This window comes from Harmonia axyridis, chromosome 2 (genome assembly GCF_914767665.1).
Source record: "Harmonia axyridis chromosome 2, icHarAxyr1.1, whole genome shotgun sequence".
NCBI classification, from domain to species: Eukaryota; Metazoa; Arthropoda; class Insecta; order Coleoptera; family Coccinellidae; genus Harmonia; species Harmonia axyridis.
In genome coordinates this window covers 29,046,680-29,069,233 of record NC_059502.1, presented here as the reverse complement: position 1 = coordinate 29,069,233, position 22,554 = coordinate 29,046,680, and the positions used below count along the sequence as shown (strand labels likewise).

Below are 22,554 nucleotides of genomic sequence, written 5' to 3'. Positions count from 1 at the left end.
TGATCAACCAAACCTTGGTTTTGGAAAAAAATCTCCCTAGAAAACTTGTGGTTAGCATCAACCGCTGCAGAAATAACCACTATAATTTAGCTTCGTCTTTAGCAAGGTTGGAATTATAGAAGGCCCATCGTGTTCTTGTGGTTATGATGAACAAAACCTAGAACACATATTATGGCAATGTCCTTTGTATAACAATCAAAGATCTGTACTTTACGAAAATTAAGCAAGGTACAAACAGTTCCCACCCTTCATTTCTGATTCATTTTTATCAGAATTGCAAATTAGTCATATAATTTTGATTATTAATATTTTCAAGATTGTGAATTGAACATTTAGATATTTCAAAATTTTTAATTGTTGAATCGAATCTGAAATTGTTATTATTCAGCTGTATAGTCCCATCGGGACTTTGGTAAGCTTAATAAAAAAAAAATAAAAATAATCTACCTTGAACTGAAAAATTCAATGAATTCAACTGTATGTCTACTGAATATTCAAAGACTGAGCTATCGCATATTAGAGCCAAACCGAAGAAAAAGAGATGCAATGAAGAGTGCCCCTCTATATGTCACAGGCGCTGATCCAGGGGGGGGGGGGAACTGGGGGAACGTTCCCCCCCCCCCCCCCAAATGGCCCGAGCACCACTTAAATTTTGCCGGCCTTCCTAGAATTTGACATACTAAGGCACAAATAATTACAAGATCAGCATTAATTTCACCTTCAGTACATTTTGTGAAAACCCCTATTAATAAACGGCAAAAAAATGACGTCCCAAAATGGCGGAAGTGTCTGGGGTCCATATTTTCAGTATTTTGAGTATCTAAAAGTTCCCCCCCCCCCAAAAGAGGGTCCTGGATCCGCGCCTGATATGTCATCAGTTCGATCATGAACATACACAGAACACAAGCAGCCATGGGCGCCCGCAGGGGGGGGCCAGGGGGGGCCATGGCCCCCCCTGAGATTTTGGATGCCTCATTTTTCAGCAAAACACCTTCAATATTACTTTCTCAATCCAAAGGGCAAGGAAAAAAGGAAAGTAATAGATTCACAACTATTTTCCGGTTTTCAATGGAATTACATACTATACATATAATCCATAATCGGCAGAGGTATTTTTTGAATTAAAAACTTTTTTAGGCTCGTTGAGCACTTCTTGGGTGAAGAAAAATCATGGAACCGAAAGCACTCCATGCGTGTCAATTTGTTTATAAATTCATCTTATACACTGCGTCCGTAACCGTTAAGTATGGAACAGAATTCATTTTCAGCTAAACAGACCATTTTAAGAAATAATCCTGAAACATGTCGATTCTTTATTTTAATTTACCGTACTTTAAAATAATAATCTAATGTACAGGGTGAATTACTTTCGAGTAATGACGTCAGCGTCATTTTTTTTTAATGGAATACCCCCATTTTGACTCAATTTTCCGATTACTCTGGCTGAGCAGATTCCAAAAATGTATGACTTGTTGATTCCAATTGGTACAGGGTGGACAAAAATACAATAGTTTTGTGTGTGCTCATAAAGTGACGCGTAACATTCTTTATTAGTTAAATTAACAATATTATCAAAAATACGGCAATTGGTTTGAATATAACACCCTGTAGTTTGTTACATTTTTAGATTGATAAAAATGTATAAAAATAAGAAATAATTTCTTTCATATTCTGTCTGCTAGACCAAAAGTACCAAACATGTTTGGAAACAGCTCATTTTTATTAATCTAAAAATGTAACAAACTACAGGGTGTTACATTCAAACCAATTAGCGCTAGACAATAAGTATTTTTGATAATATTGTTAATTTAACTAATACAGAATATTATGCGTTATTTTATGAGCACACACGAAACTATTGTATTTTTGTCCACCCTGTACCACTTTTAGTGATTTTTTGAAATTCAGAGTAGACGCTGGTGATAAATATAAATACAGAAATAGAAAGAAACGGAATACTGATGTCGCCTACGACAATCATGGATGCCCTATTGTTTTTCAATTATTTTCATTTTGCCCCCCCTGAGAAAAATTTCTGCGGGCGCCCATGCAAGCAGCTCTCCTAACTCCCACAAGCTTTGAGTTTCTGTGGCCAAGAGAGAGTTGAGATAACAACATAAAACTAAAATCGATATTTACTTACCATAAGGAATTACTTCACTAGTTTCTCCTCTATTTTAGTTATGTTTAGGAAGGGGAATCATCTACTTTTATAGTTATTATTTAGTACATAAAATACTAATCAATTACAATTACAACTTACAATCCGGTTCTCAAGAATGCTACCTTATTAATGTCACCAGATTTTTATGTCTCAGCGTTTCGGTTAGTTTGAAACTTCAAATTTCCTATGTTCCTATAATTATACTATTGATAGTACTCATTCGGCTTATTGTTGGACACCAACAATTACCATCTAGAAAAACATTTAAAGAGGACTGAAGAGCCGGCAAGAGTAGTCCTACTAGCGTGGTTTTGAAAATAGTGTTTCTCTAATTCTGTGGTTATTCCGTTCATTCTTCCACATCTTGTAGAACAAAATCGTGCGAGAATATATCAGAAACGCACAGTTTTCATGGTTATATTTTATTATTCTATGTTGGTACTCCGAACTTTCCGCCACGGCTTTATCTGTCAATTCATCAATTTGCCTTAAAGAAATCAGTTCTGCCAACCAACATTTTTCAATGCAAAAATCACTAAAATATATTTATGGAAATATTTCATTAATTTCAAAGAAAATGCAATGAATTAGAGAAAATAATGTATAATACTCGTACAGAAGGCTCATTCTACCACTCGTTCATTCCAAAACTCGCCACTTCGTGGCTCGTTTTTGAATTTTGAACACGTGGAAGAATATCGATGCCTTCTGCACTTGTATTATAAATAACTATTTTAAATTGACGAAACAGATAAGGATATCATACATAGGTTGGTACTTCTTGATTAGTATAGAAGAATGCCCTTATAATTTTTGAAAATGAATTTTCGGAAATTCAATATTTGGATTTCGAAATAAATTAACTCAATTAAAGTTCCGCAACTGAATATTGGTTTATAATTTATTACCATGTCTTTATACAATTTTGATTTTGAGCCTCCATTGTTATCAAGTGATTAGATTCCACTTATTGATGAAGAATTCGGGGTCGAAATTGATTCTGTCTGTTCGTCTAACCGGCCTATAGCCGTGTATGATATAAGATGACTTAACTATAGACTTGACATTTTCAAAGAAGAAGCAAGGGTCGTAAACCTCCCTGAGAATAGATAAAGAGTGAAATTCGGTTGATAGTTACGGAAGATGAAATTTTGTCTTTCAATAATTTAAGAAATACCCATCTGTTCGGACGGAAATTTAGAAATCAGTTGCTACAGGGCTGTAAACGCGAAGATTAGCGAGGATCATATTTATGACTGGATTTATAGTTATGTCGAGGGTAGAGATGCATCTGTTAGAGCAGAATCAACAGTTCTTACTGCAGTTGCCATGATATTTGGTTGGCCCCAAGGCTCTATATTGGGACCACTTCCATGTTTGTTGTTCATCAATGATTCAGTTCAGCAGCATTCAATCAGTTTTTCAGCGTGGAACCTTGGTAACAACAATTGGCATAAACAGTGCACAAGGAAATACGATTATTCATCTTTCCTATAGCTAAATTTCACGACGCATTGATGAACGGTGAATCACCAGGAAGTATTGGATTCTGAATGGTTCAAATAGTGGCTCGATCACAGCACATTTCTTCTTGAAGATTTTGCGACATGTAGTGAATCATACGAAATGTACCAAACAAGATCAAGTTATCATCATTATGGACAACCGAGATACCGAGTGTAGTGGTTGATGAAGTTGAACACCAAAATTTGTCCATAAATAATTAAAAATGGCACATTAGAAGTAACAGAAAAAAATACAGAAGTTTGAATTTCCTCCTGTGGATGACGTCAGCAGGATGGAGTTAGAGGAGGTAGTTCGAAAATAACAACATCCTGCTACCGACAAAGTTACCGAAAGAAAATCATCTTTGCTTTATTTTTTTATTTCAATCATACCCGATGCGATAAACGATAGTTATTTCTGAACACAGATATCTTTTGTGTATTATTTGACTGAAAAAAATGATGTTTCAATGTTTTATACCTTGTGTACAAACCTACTCGTAAATATCACAACTTTTCAATTATAACACCAAGATTTTCAGGTCAAGAATAAACTTTTTTGCTGAAAATGGTCCAAAATTTAAAGAGAAATTATAAAGCGAAGTCACTGATTGCTTTACTGCCATTGAAGCAATAAGAGAGGCTTTTATTGAAAATTTGTTGAAAGGTACCCTCATCTCCTCTACTACAGTTATATGCTTATAAATGTAGGTAAATATAAAAGTGTAGTTCGATGTTTAACTATGATACTCGAAATATTAACATTTGTTATCCTAATCATAGACTCAATGTTACTGAGAAACACCCATCTTATACATGTATTAGGTTATTCAATAAACTTCTAGAAAAAATGTATCTACGAAAATTAAAATTTTCAAAAAGAACATAAAGCAATATCAATGAAGGAACAGTCTTACTGTATCGAGGATAACCTAAATAGATATGATTATATTTTCATTTAGTGTACGCTCACTATAGGGTATTGTGACATTCTCTGAAATAAATAAAACTATTATCAAATATAGAATTTTTTAAAAGGTATGTTAATTTATCGGAGCAATTTGTATAGATAATAATATAGATCGAATTCGTATTTTTCCAAAATGAATGGAGAATGAAATACAAAATATTTAAATTTTTTTAGGACGCTCTGATTTTTTTTGCGTTGGTAGCAAATAGTGTATAAAACTAAAAATATATTCCTGTATATTTAAGGAAGCATAATTATATTATTATGATGTTAGTCGTATAAGGATGAAAATATTTTTGAATCAAATAATACAAAACTGAAAATACTGAAAGCATAGAAAAATTTTCTCACTCAACATTTCTAGAATCCGAACTCATTATCACTAATTAATAAATTGGAAGAATTCATTCAAAATATTCTGAATATCTGTGATTTTGCATGAATTGATTTTATTCTATCTCATTTGAAATTCAAATAAGCTGACTTCTGAACTATAAAGGCGATTCTTTTCGGTAGCATTGTCAGAAACAGATTTGTTTAAGAGTTAGCAAGATGTGTAAATTGGTGAGTACTTCTTGATCTTAACTTTTTTATGCTCACATATCAACTGTTTTGATGTTATTGTTTTAGGTTTGGTTTTTCGCTCTTCTGGCTGTTGCCTTCGCAGAACCTGCCCCTAAAGCAGGTCTCATTGCCTCAGCTCCAGCAGTGGCAGCAGTTGTACCACATACTGCAGCTTATGTTGCTCCATACAGTGCTGCATACTCTGGTCTATATGCTTCTGCCTACGCTAGACCCTACGCCACTGCCTATGCAGGACCTTATGCCACTGCCTACTCCGGAGCACTTAACTATGGATACAACTCCATCTACAACCACCCCTACAATGCTGTTCAGGGTTATGCTCCTTATTCTAACTACTATAACTCCATCTACAGATCATCATTCGATTACCCTCATGTAACATCCACCTATGCTGCACACCCTTACAATTATGTATATTAAGAGCCTTTTTAATAATAAAATAAGAAAAATTTTCTACTCTCGAGTTTTTTTCGCAATTTCCTCAATATTTATATTGAGCTCTTTGTGTATACACGCTTTTTTTCTACATGAAACGGTACATTATGATGATTAGGAAATTGATTAGAATGTTTTTGAACGTGGGAAAATTGTAAGCTACTTGGGTGTCATTTAAACAAATTACAAATGTTTTTTTAGATGGGAATGCCTAATTTTATATCATAACCATAATTGACACTGCACAAGATTGCCTGAATCTTCAAACTGATACCGATCGTGTCTATACCACCGGAGTGTCAAAAATGATTTACCCCTCAATAACTCGAAATGTGTCGTCTTATTCTGCATCAGAAAAAAGGAAATGGTACAGCATCGATACAACATGGATGGAGAAGAGTAAATAAAATCAAAGATTTGGTCATAGAGTATAAAAACATACTCTATTTCAAGGGCCACATCGACATCAATAAAGGCTTACCGCATTTTGGGATTTGTAATGAGACATTGCAGGGATTTTAGAAATTTGGACACTTGAATATTGCTCGAATGTGTGGCATCCTACACCTCTACTGTACAAGTCAACACTAGAAAAAGTCCAACACAGGTTTCTAAGATTTTCATATTATAAGAAATATAGGATATATGCAGATTATAATACTGTGAGATCAGATTAAGTAGATTTGTATAATCTCATCATTTGAAACTGTATGTGTGGAAATTATACTGCCATCCCCCGTACAGAACATTCAATATGAAGCATTTTCAAAACTATTCATTTTAGGCACAACATGTCTCAACAAATTTTATACAATGAATTTTTCGAAAAACATTGATGTAGGTAATTTTTTGATTGCTTGAAAATCCTAAGGGATTAATTTTTTTTCACCTAAGCCACAAAGATTTTGTAATTTTGCATTTTGTAATTACCATAATTATAGGTGTTGTAGTCGAAATTAAAAATGATAAATAAATAATTTCTAAAGTAATTTTAAGCACAGCCCATCGAAATGTTGACAATATAATTTGCTGATCGGATTCGAAGATGAACTAGTCTAAATTAAACCGTGCTTACTTCCCCAGGCTCAAATGACTAAGTATCTACAGTCTACAAATATTCTCTCACTAATAAATCAAACGTGAAACCATAAAGTCCAAAAAAACCTATTATCATTAACCTATTAACATTAACTTTATGTCCATATCCTTTAAATTGGATTGAGAAATAAACCCTATATTGAATTAAAAACCCAATCACCAATTCTCAAGCAATAAAGCAAAATCGTTCAATCAAAATATTTTGATTTTCATAAGAACTTCCGTAGATTGCAGTATGAGGTTACATACCGTAAGTGAAATATCTATCATACTTACACCAGAAGATAATTACTCCATTGAATATTATTATCTTCTTTTTTTTTTTGGTTTCATGAATGAAATACCGAAACATTTTCAATAGTTTATTTGTACATGAGTTCTCATCACTACCTACCCCTTTTTGAACGTTCATCCCTGAACAGATAATTTTATTATTCCTTCAGAATGTCTGCTATTTTCTAAATTCTGATGGAAAGTTGTGGTTCGAAATTTTGTTTTTTGGTAATTCCAAATCTGCAAAATCTGTATAGACAACATTCTGCATTTGGATGTGAAATAACAATTTCAAGCTGAATCCTTAATTTCATATCGATGGTGTCCGCCGGGTCAGCTATTGTTCAAAAATAATATACGAAAAAGATCTAATGTTGAGCTAGTTTCCACAGCCCTAGGGTATCAAGCAAAATATCAAATACAGGATCCTAAATTTTCCAGTGATCCGATCAAGTTGAGATTCTGCTTGCTGCATCAGAATTAATCATCAGTCGTGATCTGTACTAACAAAAAAGGACAAGACTATGACATTTTTGAAAAAATAATTGAATTACCTTTAAAACAAGGTGTCACTCTTCCCATTTAAGATTTTAGGGGTTGCTGTCATTAACCCTGGATCTATAACAATCTGTGAACTTCAGATAATTAAAAAATTCGGTGACCACCAAGGTGTCCAGATTTTCTCCTTTGGTCTCCTTCAAAGAACAACATTTATTGATTTGGAAATGTTTAAAAAACTGACGATGTTGAATCCGGAAACCTTGGTAGCCACCGAATATATTTATTATCTGAAGTTCACAGATTATTATAGATAGGCACTTGGTTGATTTGCCGTGTGAAACTGAAATTTTTAATCATTTTCATGGTTTGATAAGAAATTTATATCATGATATATATTTCTGAAAAGAGAAAAATTAAGCAATTTTTTTTGTTATAGAGATTGTTATGGTTCACATTTTAAAAACATAACTTTGTATTTTAATTTCAAAACTAATGGCAATAAAAGATAAATTATTACACCAATGGATTCTACTAAAAGAAGTGCCTGCAGGATAATTTTGTTTCATATTAATAGCACCAATATTGAATAAGTTATGAGAACTTTTCATTTCACGCCATTTCCCAATTTTCTTTTATGACTTCAAAAAAAAGTTGAACTCAGAAGGTTGCGGTTTTAATCAAATTAATTCTCTAAAAAATCGGGACTGAAAATGTGCCACTCATTCAATGGGATTCTGAGATCCTCTCACTAGACAACGAATTTGGGACACCCGATACATCTGCAACAAAAGATCTGACTCAGTTCAATTTTCGTTTGTATAATTAAAATAATCATTTGAATCTTCATCCCAAATTTTGGGAAGATCGATTCATCAGAACCTCTTATTTAGATAAACTAATTGATAAAAATGACATTATGATTAATCCCATCTCATTTACAGTGTGGTCCGACGAATACTTAACACCTCGATTTCCGGCTTTCAAATGAAAATGTGGTAAATTGCTGGGACCCGTCAATTTCTGATTCGAGAGGGAACAACTTTTCAGCTTTTCGCATCCACGTAACTACAACCCCTTAATTTTGAATAGGGATGTGGGGTGTTGCGATACCTCATCTTGAAGATCTTATCGAGTATTATCTGATCCTGAAATTTCGTTCCAAAATTTTCATCGATAACGAAATGATAAGCAAAATAGTGGAAGAGTACTTACCACTAAATATAGGGTGTTTTTTTCGAAGAATATAATTTTAAGTTGGCATTATTGTTCAAGATGGCGACTGATTTAACAGCTGTCAAGTGATTTATTCTCAGTTTGGTTTGGTAATTCATCATGAATAGACTCACGCCTGAAAAACGCTTGCAAATAGTGCAATTTATTTCGAAAATAATGGTTCTGTGCGGAATACGTATCGCGCACTACGTCCATTAGCGATGAAGCGCACTTCTGGTTGAATGGCTAAGTCAACAAACAAAACTGCCGCATTTGGAGTGGAGCTAATTCTCAAGTGTTTGTCGTTATATCCAGAAAAACTGACTGTTTGGTGCGCTTTATGCGCTGGTGGAATCATTGGTCCGTACTTCTTCAAACACGATGATGGCCAGAACGTTACAGTTAATGGTGATCGGTATAGAGCCATGATTACTAACTTTTTCATTCCTGAATTGAACAACCATGATATCCAGAAGCTGTGGTTCCAACAAGACGGCGCAACATGTCACACAGCTCGTGCCACAATCGATTTATTGAAAGAAACGTTTGGTGACCGCCTAATTTCACGTTTTGGATCTGTGAATTGGCCTCCAAGATCTTGTGATTTACCACAGCTAGACTACTTTCTGTGGGACTATGTAAAGTCATTGGTCTATGCGGATAAGCCACAAACCCTTGACCATTTGGAAGACAACATTCGCCGTGTTATTGCCGATATACGGCCACAAATGTTGGAAAAAGTCATCGAAAACTGGACGTCCAGATTGGACTACATCCGAGCCAGCCGTGGCGGTCATATGCCAGAAATCATATTTAAAAAGTAATGCCAAAAAATTATCTTGCGGATAAATAAAATTAATGTCAATCGAATAATCCATCGTTGTTTTATTGCAATTTAAAGTTCTATATCTCTAAAAAAAAACACCCTTTACCTTTGAAATGGAGTCGGATACGAATAATATTCTCGAGATTCTCGGGAATTCCACATTGGCTCTTTCACTATTGTCTTTGTATGTCTTTGTTATTTCATTATCGATGGATATATTGGTGCGACATTTTAAGATCAGATATAACTGAGACGATCTTCAAAATCAGTTATCGCAACACCCCTCATCCCTATTCAAAATCAAGGTGTTGTGCTCACCTCATTTAGGGTGTTGAAGTTACGGGTAATGAAAAAATCTGTAAAGTTGTTTCTTCTTAATCAAAAATTGACGAGTTCGAGCGATTTTCCACATTTTCACATTTTCAAAGTCGGAAAATAGAGGTGTTAAGTTTTCGTGTACACATATATACAGTTATGGGATCTCTAAGGGGAAAACATTGCTTTTATCGATTTTTTCAAATTACATATAAGTATCTTGAAATATATGAAACTTTTCACAATTTGTTTCAGACATGGCTCTTGATAGCGTTGAATTTTTTAAAGGAATATGGAGTTGAAGCTCGATTTATCCAGAACCGAGTATGTGGATTATTTGGTTTAATATGTTTTGAGAATAATATACCTGTGACTTATGCTAGCGATAATATTAATAAAATTATTATAGACTACTAACCACATCAGAATTTAATATGATGTAACAATAACATTTGGAAATCGAGTCCCTCAGAAATTAATTTTCTATTCATGTTGAAATATTAATTAATTGAATCTTAATCATATATTCAAAATTTGATCAACTTTACTTATTCTAACAGAAAGTATGTTATGTGTCCATTGGTGTGGCGAAATAAAGATCCATACATCTCAGTTTACTAGCTTTTTATTATGTGACATTGTTGACATGTCCTATACATTATAATATGTCTTGGAGCACGGGCGTAGTAGCCAGGGGGGAGGTTTTGGGGGTTTTTCTTTGAATAACAAATGACTTGTGTGATACCTCTTTGAAATCACTATAAAATAGACAATTTATTGGTGTAATGTGCAGCAGTAGCTCGGTACATTTTTTTTCCACTACGATGGGCTAAACTTCATGAACAAAATAATCCACTACCAAAATTTCCAATAAAAAGATTTCTCATAGCCCCCCTTTAAAATTTTCGGAGGATGTTTTTAATGTAAACGTTAAAATCATTCTTCAGCAATATTTTACAGAAAAAATTAACCAGAAAGATGTAAAATTGTACCAACCGTAAGGGCAAAACTATTGAAATGGGCAAAAATTCATTATTTTCAAAAAAAAAAAAATATCTCGAAAACGGTAAGACTTTTATAATGGGAATTTTGTCATAGCAGGTGGGTTATCCTTCGATCTACATTCTCCCTCGGTTTGACGTGGTCTTTAGGGACACCCTGTATATTATAATAACAAAAAAGTTCCAGACGTGAAAAAGGAACCGGCTTTGATTAAATTGAATGATTACATATCTTAGAACTTCGAATTCATACAAATTCATTTAAATACCATAAGATAAAGATCTCATTTAGCGAAATATTGAATTGCAGTCAATCATTGACTTTAAACAATGAATAAAATTGACGAGAATATTCAAATTCTTCACGATATTGCATAAATTCATCTTGTTCGTCCTCATTTGAAATTCAGATCAGCCAGCTGTTAAATTATAAAAGCAAATTTTTTCAACGATGCTGTCAGAAACAGATTAGTGGAAGAGTTATTAACATGTTTAAATCGGTGAGTGCCTTTTCATGAAGATCTAATATGTCAAACTTCTAACCCTATAATGTGTAATTTTGTTTTAGATTTGTTTATTCGCTCTCTTGGCTGTTGCCTTTGCTGAACCTGCCCCCAAAGCAGGTCTCATTGACTCAGCTCCAGCAGTAGCAACAGTTGTACCACATACTGCAGCTTATGTTGCTCCATACTCTGGTCTATATGCTTCTGCCTACGCTAGACCCTATGCCAATGCCTACGCTGGACCTTATGCCAGTGCCTACTCCGCACCACTTAACTATGGATACAACTCCATCTACAACCACCCCTACAATGCTGTTCACAGTTATGCTCCTTATGCTAACTACTATAACTCCATGTACAGATCTGCCTTCGACTACCCTCACATTACTTCCACCTATGCTGCACATCCATTCAATTATGTATATCAGAAATCTAGTTGAAAATGAAATTTTAACATATTATTTTTATATTATTATCGCTATTTTCGAATCAATCATATCATAATCCACCTTGGACTAAAATATTCAATGAATTCAACTCTATGTCCTAGAATAGGTCGACCGAATTTTCGAAGACTAAGCTATCGGATATTAGACCCAAGGGAAAGGCATAATATAGAAGAAGAGATCCAATGATAGCTTATTGAAGGTACCCTATGAAATTTCGTAGTTGACTCTCATTAATATTGGTGCAGTTGCGATTCTTATGTGATAGGTGTGGTGTGATATTTCATAAGTTCGATCACGAACATACACATAACACAAACGGCTCTCTTAACTCCCATAAGCACTCTTAACTCCCAGAAGCTTTGAGTTTCTGAGGCCAAAGAGAGTTGATATAAAAATATAAAACAAACATTGATATTTACTTAACATAAGAAATGACTTCATTAGTTTCTCCTCAATTATTTATGTTTAGGAAAGGAAGTCATCCACTTTTATAGTTATTATTCAAGACATAAGATACTAATCAATTACAATCATTTTTCAACAGGTTTTCAAGAATGCCAAATTTCTAATGTCACCAGAATTGTATGTCAGTGTTTCGGTTAGCTGAAAGCCATAAATTCCCTATGTCCCTATAAGGTATGGTACTCATTTGGATTATTGTTGGTCACCAACAATTACCATCTAGAAAAAACATTTGAAGAGTCACTACAACTTTAAAAGCAGAGGAGCAGGATTGACGGAAGGCCACTGCTCGATTTTTCTGTGCTAATCATCAGTTGACACCATAGAAATATTGGGGCTCTTAGATAAAGAAGTTTTTTGACCATTTTCTATTATTTATATTGATACAAACCATACGATGTCATATATTTTTAAAATCAGGAAATATAAGCACAGAAATCTAGTGTTCCCATTTGAAAAAACATATCTTTGGGTCAAAGCTTCTTCATGAAAAATCCAGTTAAAAAAAACGAGCACGCCATTGGATTCTTCCTTTTAATTTCAGAGCTCTATCATCAGTATTAGCGCATATATAAATGTTTTTCGATATCGCCATTTTTCCAATTCTCGTTTATAACTCAAAAACAAAAGAAGTTGGCAAAAAATGAATAATAATAATAATAATAATAATAATAATAATAATAATGATCTTTATTCCGAAAGAATGCCCAATATAATACATTACATACAATACAGTACATTAGATGGAATAGTGTCAACTAACAGAATTGTTAAATCCTAACTTCTTTGATGTTGTATTCATGAATGGAATAAGGTTCCATGTTAATGAGTATATTTCTTACATCATTTTTAAACTTATTGAGTGTTGTACTTTTTTTTATATCATCTGGTAATTGGTTGAAAAATTTTATTGCGGCATATGTTGGATGTTTCTCATATTTGACTAATCTATGTTCAGGATAAAGAATATTTACATGTCTAGTACTATAATCATGGACGGAACTACTGTATACAAACTTATTTCTATTCTTGAATAAATAAACTAAACATTCATATATATACAATGCAAATACTGTCATAATCTGATTTTTCCTAAATAAACCTCTACATGATTCTCTGTATTTGAGTCCAAATATAGTTCTTATGACTCTCTTTTGTATACGGAAAATCTCCAACACTCCTGAATCCGATCCGTAGAAAATCAAACCGAACCTCATTACACTTTCAAAATTAGTGAAATAAAAAATTTTTAAACAATTTTCATTTAAATATTTACTAATTATTCTTATACTATAGCTGACTGAATTTAGTTTTTTTCCTGTACTTATAATGTGGTTGTTCCAGTTTAGATGTTCATCAATTTGCATACCAAGAAATTTAGTACAATGTTCAGGTGTGATGCTCAAATTTGACAGTTGTATCTGAGATGGTGTTGTGATATTCTGTTGTTTGGTTCTAAAGAGAATAGTGGTTGTTTTCTCCTGACTCAAAAGAAGACCATTCCTTTCAATCCAGTTTTCGATTTGATCATAAGAAGTACTGGCTTCATTTATTAAGTTTGGGTAGGTAGATCCAGCAACCAACAAATTTGTATCATCTGCATAATTGGTGAGAAGACTCGAATCGGATATCAATGCTCGTTTCATATCATTTGTGAACAAAATGAACAAAATAGGGCCCAATATGCTTCCTTGAGGTACACCGGTATAATTGGGTTTTATGTCAGATTTTGTAGTTTTTCCGTTTTTCATAACTTTAACCCTTTGCTTTCTATTATTCAGATATGATTCGAACCATCTCAAAGCAGTTCCCCTTATTCCATAAGCTTCGATTTTTGCCAACAAAAGTGGTCGATTTAGGCAGTCAAACGCTTTTGATAGATCCAAAAATATTCCTAGAAGTATATCATTATTTTCGAACGATTTGATTATATTTTCAGTGAATTGAATAGTGGCTGTCATTATCGATCTTCCCTTTATATATCCATGTTGGTTATCATTTAGTATATCGTTCACCAATAGAAAGTTAACTAGACGGTTGCACATTGCCATTTCAAAAAATTTTGAGAAACTTGGTAGTACACTGATGGGTCTGTAGTTCCCAAGCGACTCGCGATCACCTTTTTTATAAATTGGTGTAATTACAGATATCTTCAATTGACTAGGAAAAATACCATATGTGAGGGAATTGTTAATTATGTAGCATAGTACTTCTGCTAAATTTTGTATACAAAATTTTATCAAACTGATAGGTATATCATCATCTCCACTAGAATGTTTATTTTTAATTTGTTTATTCAGTTCTTCTATTTCTTTAGGTGTAACAGGTGTCAAAAATATCGATCGTGAAGCTCTTGGGATATCACATGATGATATGTTTACGGGCAAAATAGGTACATTTACTTTATCTCTACCCGTAATTTCATTGAAAATATTCCACATTGTTTTCATTTTATCATCAGATTGGGATATACTGATTTCATATTTTTCAGTTCTCTTCTTTGCCAGTAATTTTTGATAGTTTTTCTTGGTATTATTATAAAGTGGTTTTAGTTCAGGATGATAATGCATAATAATCCCTAATATACTCAATCTATTTTTGAATTCCAGTATTTCCTGATCGGGTTTAAATTTTAATGATTTTCCGGTGACACACTTTTTTTTGAGTGGAAAGCATTCATCAAAATGCATTTTGAAGGTATTGACAAAAAGGTTCCATTGTTCGTCTACTTCACTTGCAGCGATGTTATATATGTTGGACCAATCTTGTTCTGCTATTTGTTTTTTGAATGCAATTTTATTTTCTTCGGAGAATAATCTGATGTTTTTATATATTTTATTTTGTCTTGTATTTGTTGAGAAATTTATTTTGACTCCCATATGGTCAGAGATATTAGTCTGCATAATATTCACTTCATCTATGTTAATACAGTTAGTAAAAACATTATCTAAACATGACTTACTTTTATCAGCAATTCTTGTGTACTCATTCACTAGAAAAGTAAATGAATATCCATTTAATAACAGGTTCATTCTGTGAATATTCACAGCATCGCCTTTTAGATCGACATTGAAGTCACCAGCAATGAGGATGATTTTCTTCTCATTCACTAACAGTTCTAGTAATGTCTCTAGCTTTTGGTAAAACTCGTTTAAGTTTTCTCTTATTGGTGAACGATATACACTCACGATGATATAGTTCTCAATGCCAATTTTGCATTCAACACCTGCACATTCAAATACCTTCTTTTTAGAGATTTTATTGATTTCATATTTCACATTGAATTCGAATCCATTTCTGATGTAGATTCCAACACCACCATGTTCATTTTTTTCCCTACAAAAATATGCTGCCAATTTGAAGTTGGGGATAATATATGCCTTCAATTGATATTCCGTTTGCCAGTGCTCAGTAACTGCAAATGCAACACAGTCTGCATTATCAGATAATAAGACACCTACCTCATCTATACAATTTGCAATTGACTGTAAGTTTTGAAGTATCAGGCTAGATGATATATTCGTATTTTGTCTTTTTGTTGTTGTAACCGTTGGAGCTTTTTTCTTTATAAAAAATGTGCACTTTGTCCATTGAGAAATTGACGATGACGCTCAAAGTCGAACCGCTTCACAGCAACGTATTTAGGCCAAAATTCCGGTTTGTACATTTCATCCTTCTTTTCAAGAGGAGCCGTAACAACGAATCGCTTCAGTTGATTTTCGTCACTTGGAATTTCTTTGACCGTGATTAAATCTCCATGGAATCCGGGTTTTTTCGAAAGATAATCCTTAATATGAGTTTCATTTGCGACTCTTTTCACACGATAGACGTATAGCCACACTTTCCGTTCACCTCCAGAGAAGCCAGTTTTATTTGCTTCATCCGAAACTTCAGCAGTTCCCAGATTTTTTATGTTTTTTCTTTGGTATTTCATTCTATTATTTCTACGACGATTGACTTCAGTGAATTCTTCTCTTTCATTCCGGTTGTTTTGTACTGTTCCCTTTATAATGTTTGTTGTGTTTTGATTATTAAAATTGGAGGTTAGATTGTCATTTTCATTTGCGATTGATGTTTCCGTATTCAAAGGTCTATGATTCGAAATTTTTCTTGCTTGCAGGTTTTCTTGTGGAGCCCTCTGTTGTCCAGTAGCTGATCTAGTCGCTCTTGCATATGTATAGGTTTCTGTTGTTCCTGTATTTGGTGTTTGCGTTTTCGACTCATCCTCTGTTAACCTTATTAATGGTATTTTTTCATTGATGTTTACCTTTGTTTTTATGTTTTCAAGAGTTTTAATTTTGTCTATGAGTAGAGAATTGTTGAACTTCAATATTTCATTCTTATCCCTTGATTCTTTCAGCAATTCCTTAAGATATATTATCTCCATTGCGTTGTTATCTGATTTCATCTCCTCAGTTTGTTTTTCTTTAGTTTCACTTGATCCGTAGCAACAAATCACTTTATTTCCCGTTAGATATTTCAAATTTGGGTTCTTTTTCGCACAGGCTTGATGGAATATCGCGAAACACTGTATGCACACTTTAAATTTGCAGTTTTTGGTAGCACAACATTTAAAATATTGTAAATCTCTATCATTTTTATCGGAGACATCCGACAACACATCTTCTTCGTCCGCCATATTTATTTGAATAATAATCTTGTTAGTTTCCCAGAAAAAGAGAACGAGAGTGGGGTATTAGATTTGCCTCCTCTCGATTCAAAGTTGTGCTATAAAATCGAAATTTGTCCACCCTGTACAAAACTTGAAATATAATATAATAATATTATTACTATCATATAAATATATTAAAGAAAGCATGTTATTTATTATGATGTTAGTCGTATGGAGGATGGAAGGGTTGTTGAATCAAATGATATAAAACTGAAAATACTCAAAGCATAGAAAATTTTTTTCAGCCAACATAGGTATCTAGAAACCAAACTCATTATCACTAATTAATAAATTGGAAGAATTCGTTCAAAATATTTTGAGTATCTGTAATTTTGCATAAATTGATTTTATTCTATCTCATTTGAAATTCAAATGAGGCGGCTCCTGAACTATAAAGGCGATTCTTTTCGGTAGCATTGTCAGAAACAGATTTGTTAAAGAGTAAGCAAGATGTGTAAATTGGTGAGTACTTCTTGACTTCAATTTTTTTTGATGCAGTCATATCAACTGCTATGATATTATTGTTTTAGGTTTGGTTCTTCGCTCTTCTGGCTGTTGCCTTTGCTGAACCTGCCCCTAAAGCAGGTCTCATTGCCTCAGCTCCAGCAGTGGCAGCAGTTGTACCACATACTGCAGCTTATGTTGCTCCATATAGTGCTGCATACTCTGGTCTATATGCTTCTGCCTACGCTAGACCCTACGCCACTGCCTATGCTGGACCTTATGCCACTGCTTACTCTGGAGCTCTCAACTATGGATACAACTCCATCTACAACCACCCCTATAATGCTGTTCACAGTTATGCTCCTTATTCTAACTACTATAACTCCATCTACAGATCTTCATTCGATTACCCTCATGTTACATCCACCTATGCCGCACACCCTTACAATTATGTATACTAAGACCCTTATTAATAATAAAATCAAAAATATTCTCTACTCTTGAGTTTTTTCTCAATATTTATATTTAGCTGTTTGTATATACATGCTACACGGGTAATTCGAAATCAGAATTTCATGGAGATTATGAGTATGATATCAAAATTGTTAATTCTTATTCAAAAAAACAGGGGGATTTTTGTGTTAAACTACTTTCGGAACAGTTTGTATAGTCAAAAATAATTTTAGCTTTGGTGCTGAGTGCTGTCGATTCCGTCAAATTCTCAATCATTCTCCTAGCCCAAAATTTACAAGAGTTATCGACCGATAGAGCACTATTGACTCACTCTGTATATTTGTTGCTTATCAATCAGGACTTCCACATATGGGCAATTTGGACGTTGACAACGAAACATCAATTCCCGAAACTGAATATATAAAATATCTAGGAGTTACAATTGATAGACATCTAAAATGGGACAAGCATATAGATATCTTGGTGATCAAACTGAGATGTTAACTTACCAAGTTTAGATATCTCAGGAAGTACTTGGATACAAAAAGCTTGATGATGGTATACTCAGCTTTATGTCAATCCCAAATGGCATATGGGATAATAGGTTGGGGTGGAGCGTATAGTTGTCATATGAGGAGGGTTGAGGTGATCCAGAAATGGTTGCTACGAATTATCTACGGAAAGCCTCTTCTGTATCCATCAGATGAATTGTTTACTGTTTCCAGGGTCATGAATCCCCACCAATTATTTGTACAGCAGATTTTAAATGGCATAAGTGAAAAGAAGATTCAACTCCAACTAACTAAGTGTGAATATGAAACACGGAACAAGACGAATCAATACCTTACTCCAAGAGCAGGAAAACGTATAGGCCAAAGATGCTTTGCCTATCTGGCCCCAAGAATATATGCCGCTGTTCCAAAAGAATTGAAGAACATCACAACACTCATTAAGAAGAGAAAAAGATTGAAAAATTGGGTAATTGACAAGGGCAGAAGATATTTTAATTCAATAATAAATCCCCAATAACGCTCACCATTTTTCACTGATTTTTGCTAGAAGAGAAATGAATAAATTACTTACTGGATTCAACCTTCCTCCATATAAGTATATTGATGTAACTTGAAATAGAGAATGAGCTTTTTGATGCAGTGTTATTTGATGACCGAGTAGCTGATAGTGGACATGACCGAATGAATGCGCCCCTGAGTTTATGATATAATATATGTATATAATTATATGTATAGAATGGGCACTTATCTATGATCATTACTGTGCTATTGAGTTTTTGTTGATTTTTATATTTTTATTGAAATATGTTAAAAGAATTTGATCTTGATTTGTGAATTTATTTGAATACTGGCTACTGCATTATATTTTGTTTATTTAGAAGTCACGTACAGGCTCACGCCTCTGTGACTATATGTTTATACCCTGTAGCTTACAGAATAAACCATTTTATTATATTCGACTTTTGCCTATACGCGTAGGATTTTCCTCGCCGTCGGCTTCTCACTCCTCGCTAAGAGGAACATTCACTCAATCCCAGATATTTAAAATATCAGAAGGGCAGAGCTCGGTCGTGTCCGGTCCTTGTGGTCCCCCTGGTTCTCGTCGAACTTCTGGTCCTCTTACACGTGATCCTTGGACCTGTCCTTCGCTTCCTAGGAATTTTCTCACCGTCCTTGCAGTACCTAAAAGAACAGCTTTTTGCATTATATTACATATATACTCACTAAGTCCTAGTTGCTTGATATTTCTCTTGAGATTTTTGGGTACTATTCCTGTTGTTGAGATGATAATTGGAATAGTTCTCGTTGATATCATTCCCCACTGGCGCTTTATCTGAAATTCGAGGTCCCTATATTTTGAAATTTTTTCGACCTCTTTTTGACGCATGTTGTTGTTATTAGGTATTGCTACGTCGATGAGTATTGCTGCCTTTTGTTGTTTATCAACTAGCAATATATCTGGCCTGTTGTGAGGGACTGTTTTATCAGTCAAAACTGTACGATCACAGTACAGTTTATAGCGTTCGTTTTCCAGGATGGTTTCCGGTCGGTACTTGTAGTATGGCACTTTTTCAGAATTAATTAGTGTTAATTTAGTTGCCATTTCTTGGTGTAGTATCTTTCCTACTGCATCGTGCCTCTCTTTATATTCATTTCCTGCAAACATTTGACATCCTCCCGTGATATGTTGGATTGTCTCGTTCGTTGGACACCCATAACGGCATCGATCGTCAGTAATAGTTCGATCCTTTATGATATGTTTGCAGTAATTTTTTGTTGAGATCACTTGATCTTGGATGGCTAAAAGAAATCCTTCCGTTTCTGGATACATCGCACCTGATGTGAGCCAATAGTTCGACGCTTCAATGTCGACATGATCCTGGTTCACCTCGTTGAAATGTCGTCCATGTAGGGGCTTTTCTCTCCATCTTTGCAGTTTTTCTTGGATTGTCTGGTGGTTGTATGACAATTGCTCCTTGTGTAGTTGTAAAGGTGTTGATTCGTCTGCTTCACACAGTACTTTGTAGATCTCTGACGTGCCTGATTTGTCTTTGAAGTATGTTCGTAGGCATTCAATTTGAGCATGGGCAAGTTCCATGAGGTCTAGCAGACCTCTGCCTCCTTTATTCCTCGGCAGTGTCGTCCTCTCAATGCTACTTTTCGGATGGTGCTTGTGTGCTTTCGTCATCAAGGTTCTCATTTTGCGTTGCAGGTTTTCCATATCTGTTTTGGTCCATGGAATGATACCGAAAGAGTATGTAAGAATTGAACATGCATATGTATTGATAGCTCTCGTCATGTTCTTGCTGTTGAGGTTTGTTTTCAAAATTTTGTTGATTCTCCTAATGAACTCAGTTGTTAAGTCTTCCTTCATTCTTTGATGGTTTATTCGTCGGTTTTGTTTCATTCCTAGGTATTTATAAAGATCGTCCGATTTCATTGCTTCTATCTCCTGTCCATTGGAGAGAGCTATCGGTTCATCTTGAATTTTTCCACGCACTACGCTAATAGTACGACACTTGTCCAATCCGAATTTCATCCCCACGTCTTCCGAAAAATTTTCCACCAGTTTGACCATAATTTGCAAGTGGTTTTTGTTGCCTGTTATAAGTTTGAGGTCATCCATGTATAGCAAATGATTGAGTGCAATATTATTTCTGTTTCCTTTCACATTGAAACCTTTTTCAGTAGCATTCAGTTGTTTAGAAAGGGGGTTCAGCGCCAAGCAGAACCATAAGGGACTCAACGAATCTCCTTGGAAAATTCCCCTTTTTATTGGAATATCTTTAGTAGTTATGTTCGCTGTAGAGAGTTCGATATTCGTTCTCCAGTTGCACATTGCATACTTCAGAAAGTTTATTGTAATTGGATCGATCTTGTATATTTCCAAAATTTTTGTCAGCCACCCATGTGGAATAGAGTCGAAGGCCTTCTTATAGTCAAAATATGTCATAAAAAGATTTCTGTGTTTTTTGAAGGCTTGGTTGCATATGATGGAATCTATTATCAGCAGTTCTTTCGATCCTAGTGCATTCTTGGAACATCTTTTCTGCTGTGCTGTCATTATATTATTTGTCTCGCAATGTTTGTAGATACGAGATGCTATACATGATGTGATGATTTTATATATTGTTGGTAGACATTATTATATTATTATTATTATTATTATATGCAAGTAATAATAATTCGACATGTGTGCATTGGGTAAAAGAAGAATGTGCAATGCAATGGTATTTATATTCAATGTTTTGAATAATATGCGTAACCAAGTTTATAATTTCATTTATTTTATTGATTTTAATATTCTCAATTTAAAATTTAAGGATAAACACTCTGTTAAACCAGGTGGTTCATCTGATACGAACAATATGGTTTCATATTCACAGATGATATATATAGAGCGTTGGATAACAACAAGTTGACAGTTCTTGTAATGCTTGATTACTCCAGAGCATTTGACACTTTGAATCATGAGGTTTTGCTATCAATTCTTCATTTCAGTGGGTTCACTGAAGGAGCGATTAAACTTATTGCAAGCTATTTGAGTGAAAGGTGTCAGGCTGTAAAGTGCTCTGGCAAGGTCTCGGATTTCATAGATATTTTTCAGGGAGTTCCCCAGGGTTCCATTCTGGGACCACTTTTGTTCAGTATTTATATTTCTCAATTTCCATTCAAGTTTCTCTCTTGCCTACAACATTACTATGCAGATGATACGCAGGTATATTTATCTTTTAGTTTAGATGAGGCGGAGCAAGCCATCGCAGCTCTTAACTACGACCTTTATAATATGTCGGTTTTTTCAAAATCACATTGCCTACAACTAAACGCGAACAAAACAAAGGCAATATTATTTGCTTCTCGGATTAACAGAGATGCATTTCTCAATAAACTCGGCAATGCAATCAAACTTGAATCTGATGTGGTACCTTTTACTGACAAAGTGAAGAACTTGGGACTCTGGATGGATCAAAATCTAAAATATTCGCATCATCTTAGCGTATCATTACAGAAAGCATATGCTACCTTGAGGATGATTTTCCAGCATAGATCGGTGCTGTGGCGGACAGCAAAGTCAATGCTCTGTGATTCGTTGGTACTTTCCCATGTGAACTACTGCGATGTGGTATATGACCCTCGTATAAGTTTTGTGGATGCGAAGCGGATCCAAAAGCTT

General features: G+C 34.3%; 3 protein-coding genes and 1 long non-coding RNA gene across 4 annotated transcripts; all 4 read left to right on the top strand.

The window, feature by feature from the left end:
- Positions 1-5,120: 5,120 nt before the first annotated feature.
- On the top strand, positions 5,121-5,680 carry LOC123674199. Its single transcript, XM_045609111.1, has 2 exons — positions 5,121-5,203; positions 5,270-5,680. The coding sequence occupies exons 1-2, from the start codon at positions 5,192-5,194 to the stop codon at positions 5,642-5,644; spliced, it is 387 nt and encodes a 128-aa protein (XP_045465067.1). The 5' UTR covers positions 5,121-5,191; the 3' UTR covers positions 5,645-5,680.
- A 1,206-nt stretch (positions 5,681-6,886) lies between these two features.
- Positions 6,887-10,301, top strand: LOC123674200. The gene is made up of 2 exons (XR_006746607.1): positions 6,887-7,007; positions 10,140-10,301. It is a non-coding gene; the product is annotated as an uncharacterized LOC123674200 (long non-coding RNA).
- Positions 10,302-11,373: 1,072 nt separating this feature from the next.
- On the top strand, positions 11,374-11,828 carry LOC123673256 (protein transport protein SEC9-like). The gene is made up of 2 exons (XM_045607729.1): positions 11,374-11,385; positions 11,454-11,828. Exons 1-2 carry the CDS (start codon positions 11,374-11,376, stop codon positions 11,826-11,828), a joined length of 387 nt encoding a protein of 128 aa, XP_045463685.1.
- A 5,472-nt stretch (positions 11,829-17,300) lies between these two features.
- Positions 17,301-17,912, top strand: LOC123674198 (velvet complex subunit B-like). The gene is made up of 2 exons (XM_045609110.1): positions 17,301-17,433; positions 17,502-17,912. The coding sequence occupies exons 1-2, from the start codon at positions 17,422-17,424 to the stop codon at positions 17,874-17,876; spliced, it is 387 nt and encodes a 128-aa protein (XP_045465066.1). The 5' UTR covers positions 17,301-17,421; the 3' UTR covers positions 17,877-17,912.
- The last annotated feature ends 4,642 nt before the right edge of the window (positions 17,913-22,554 follow it).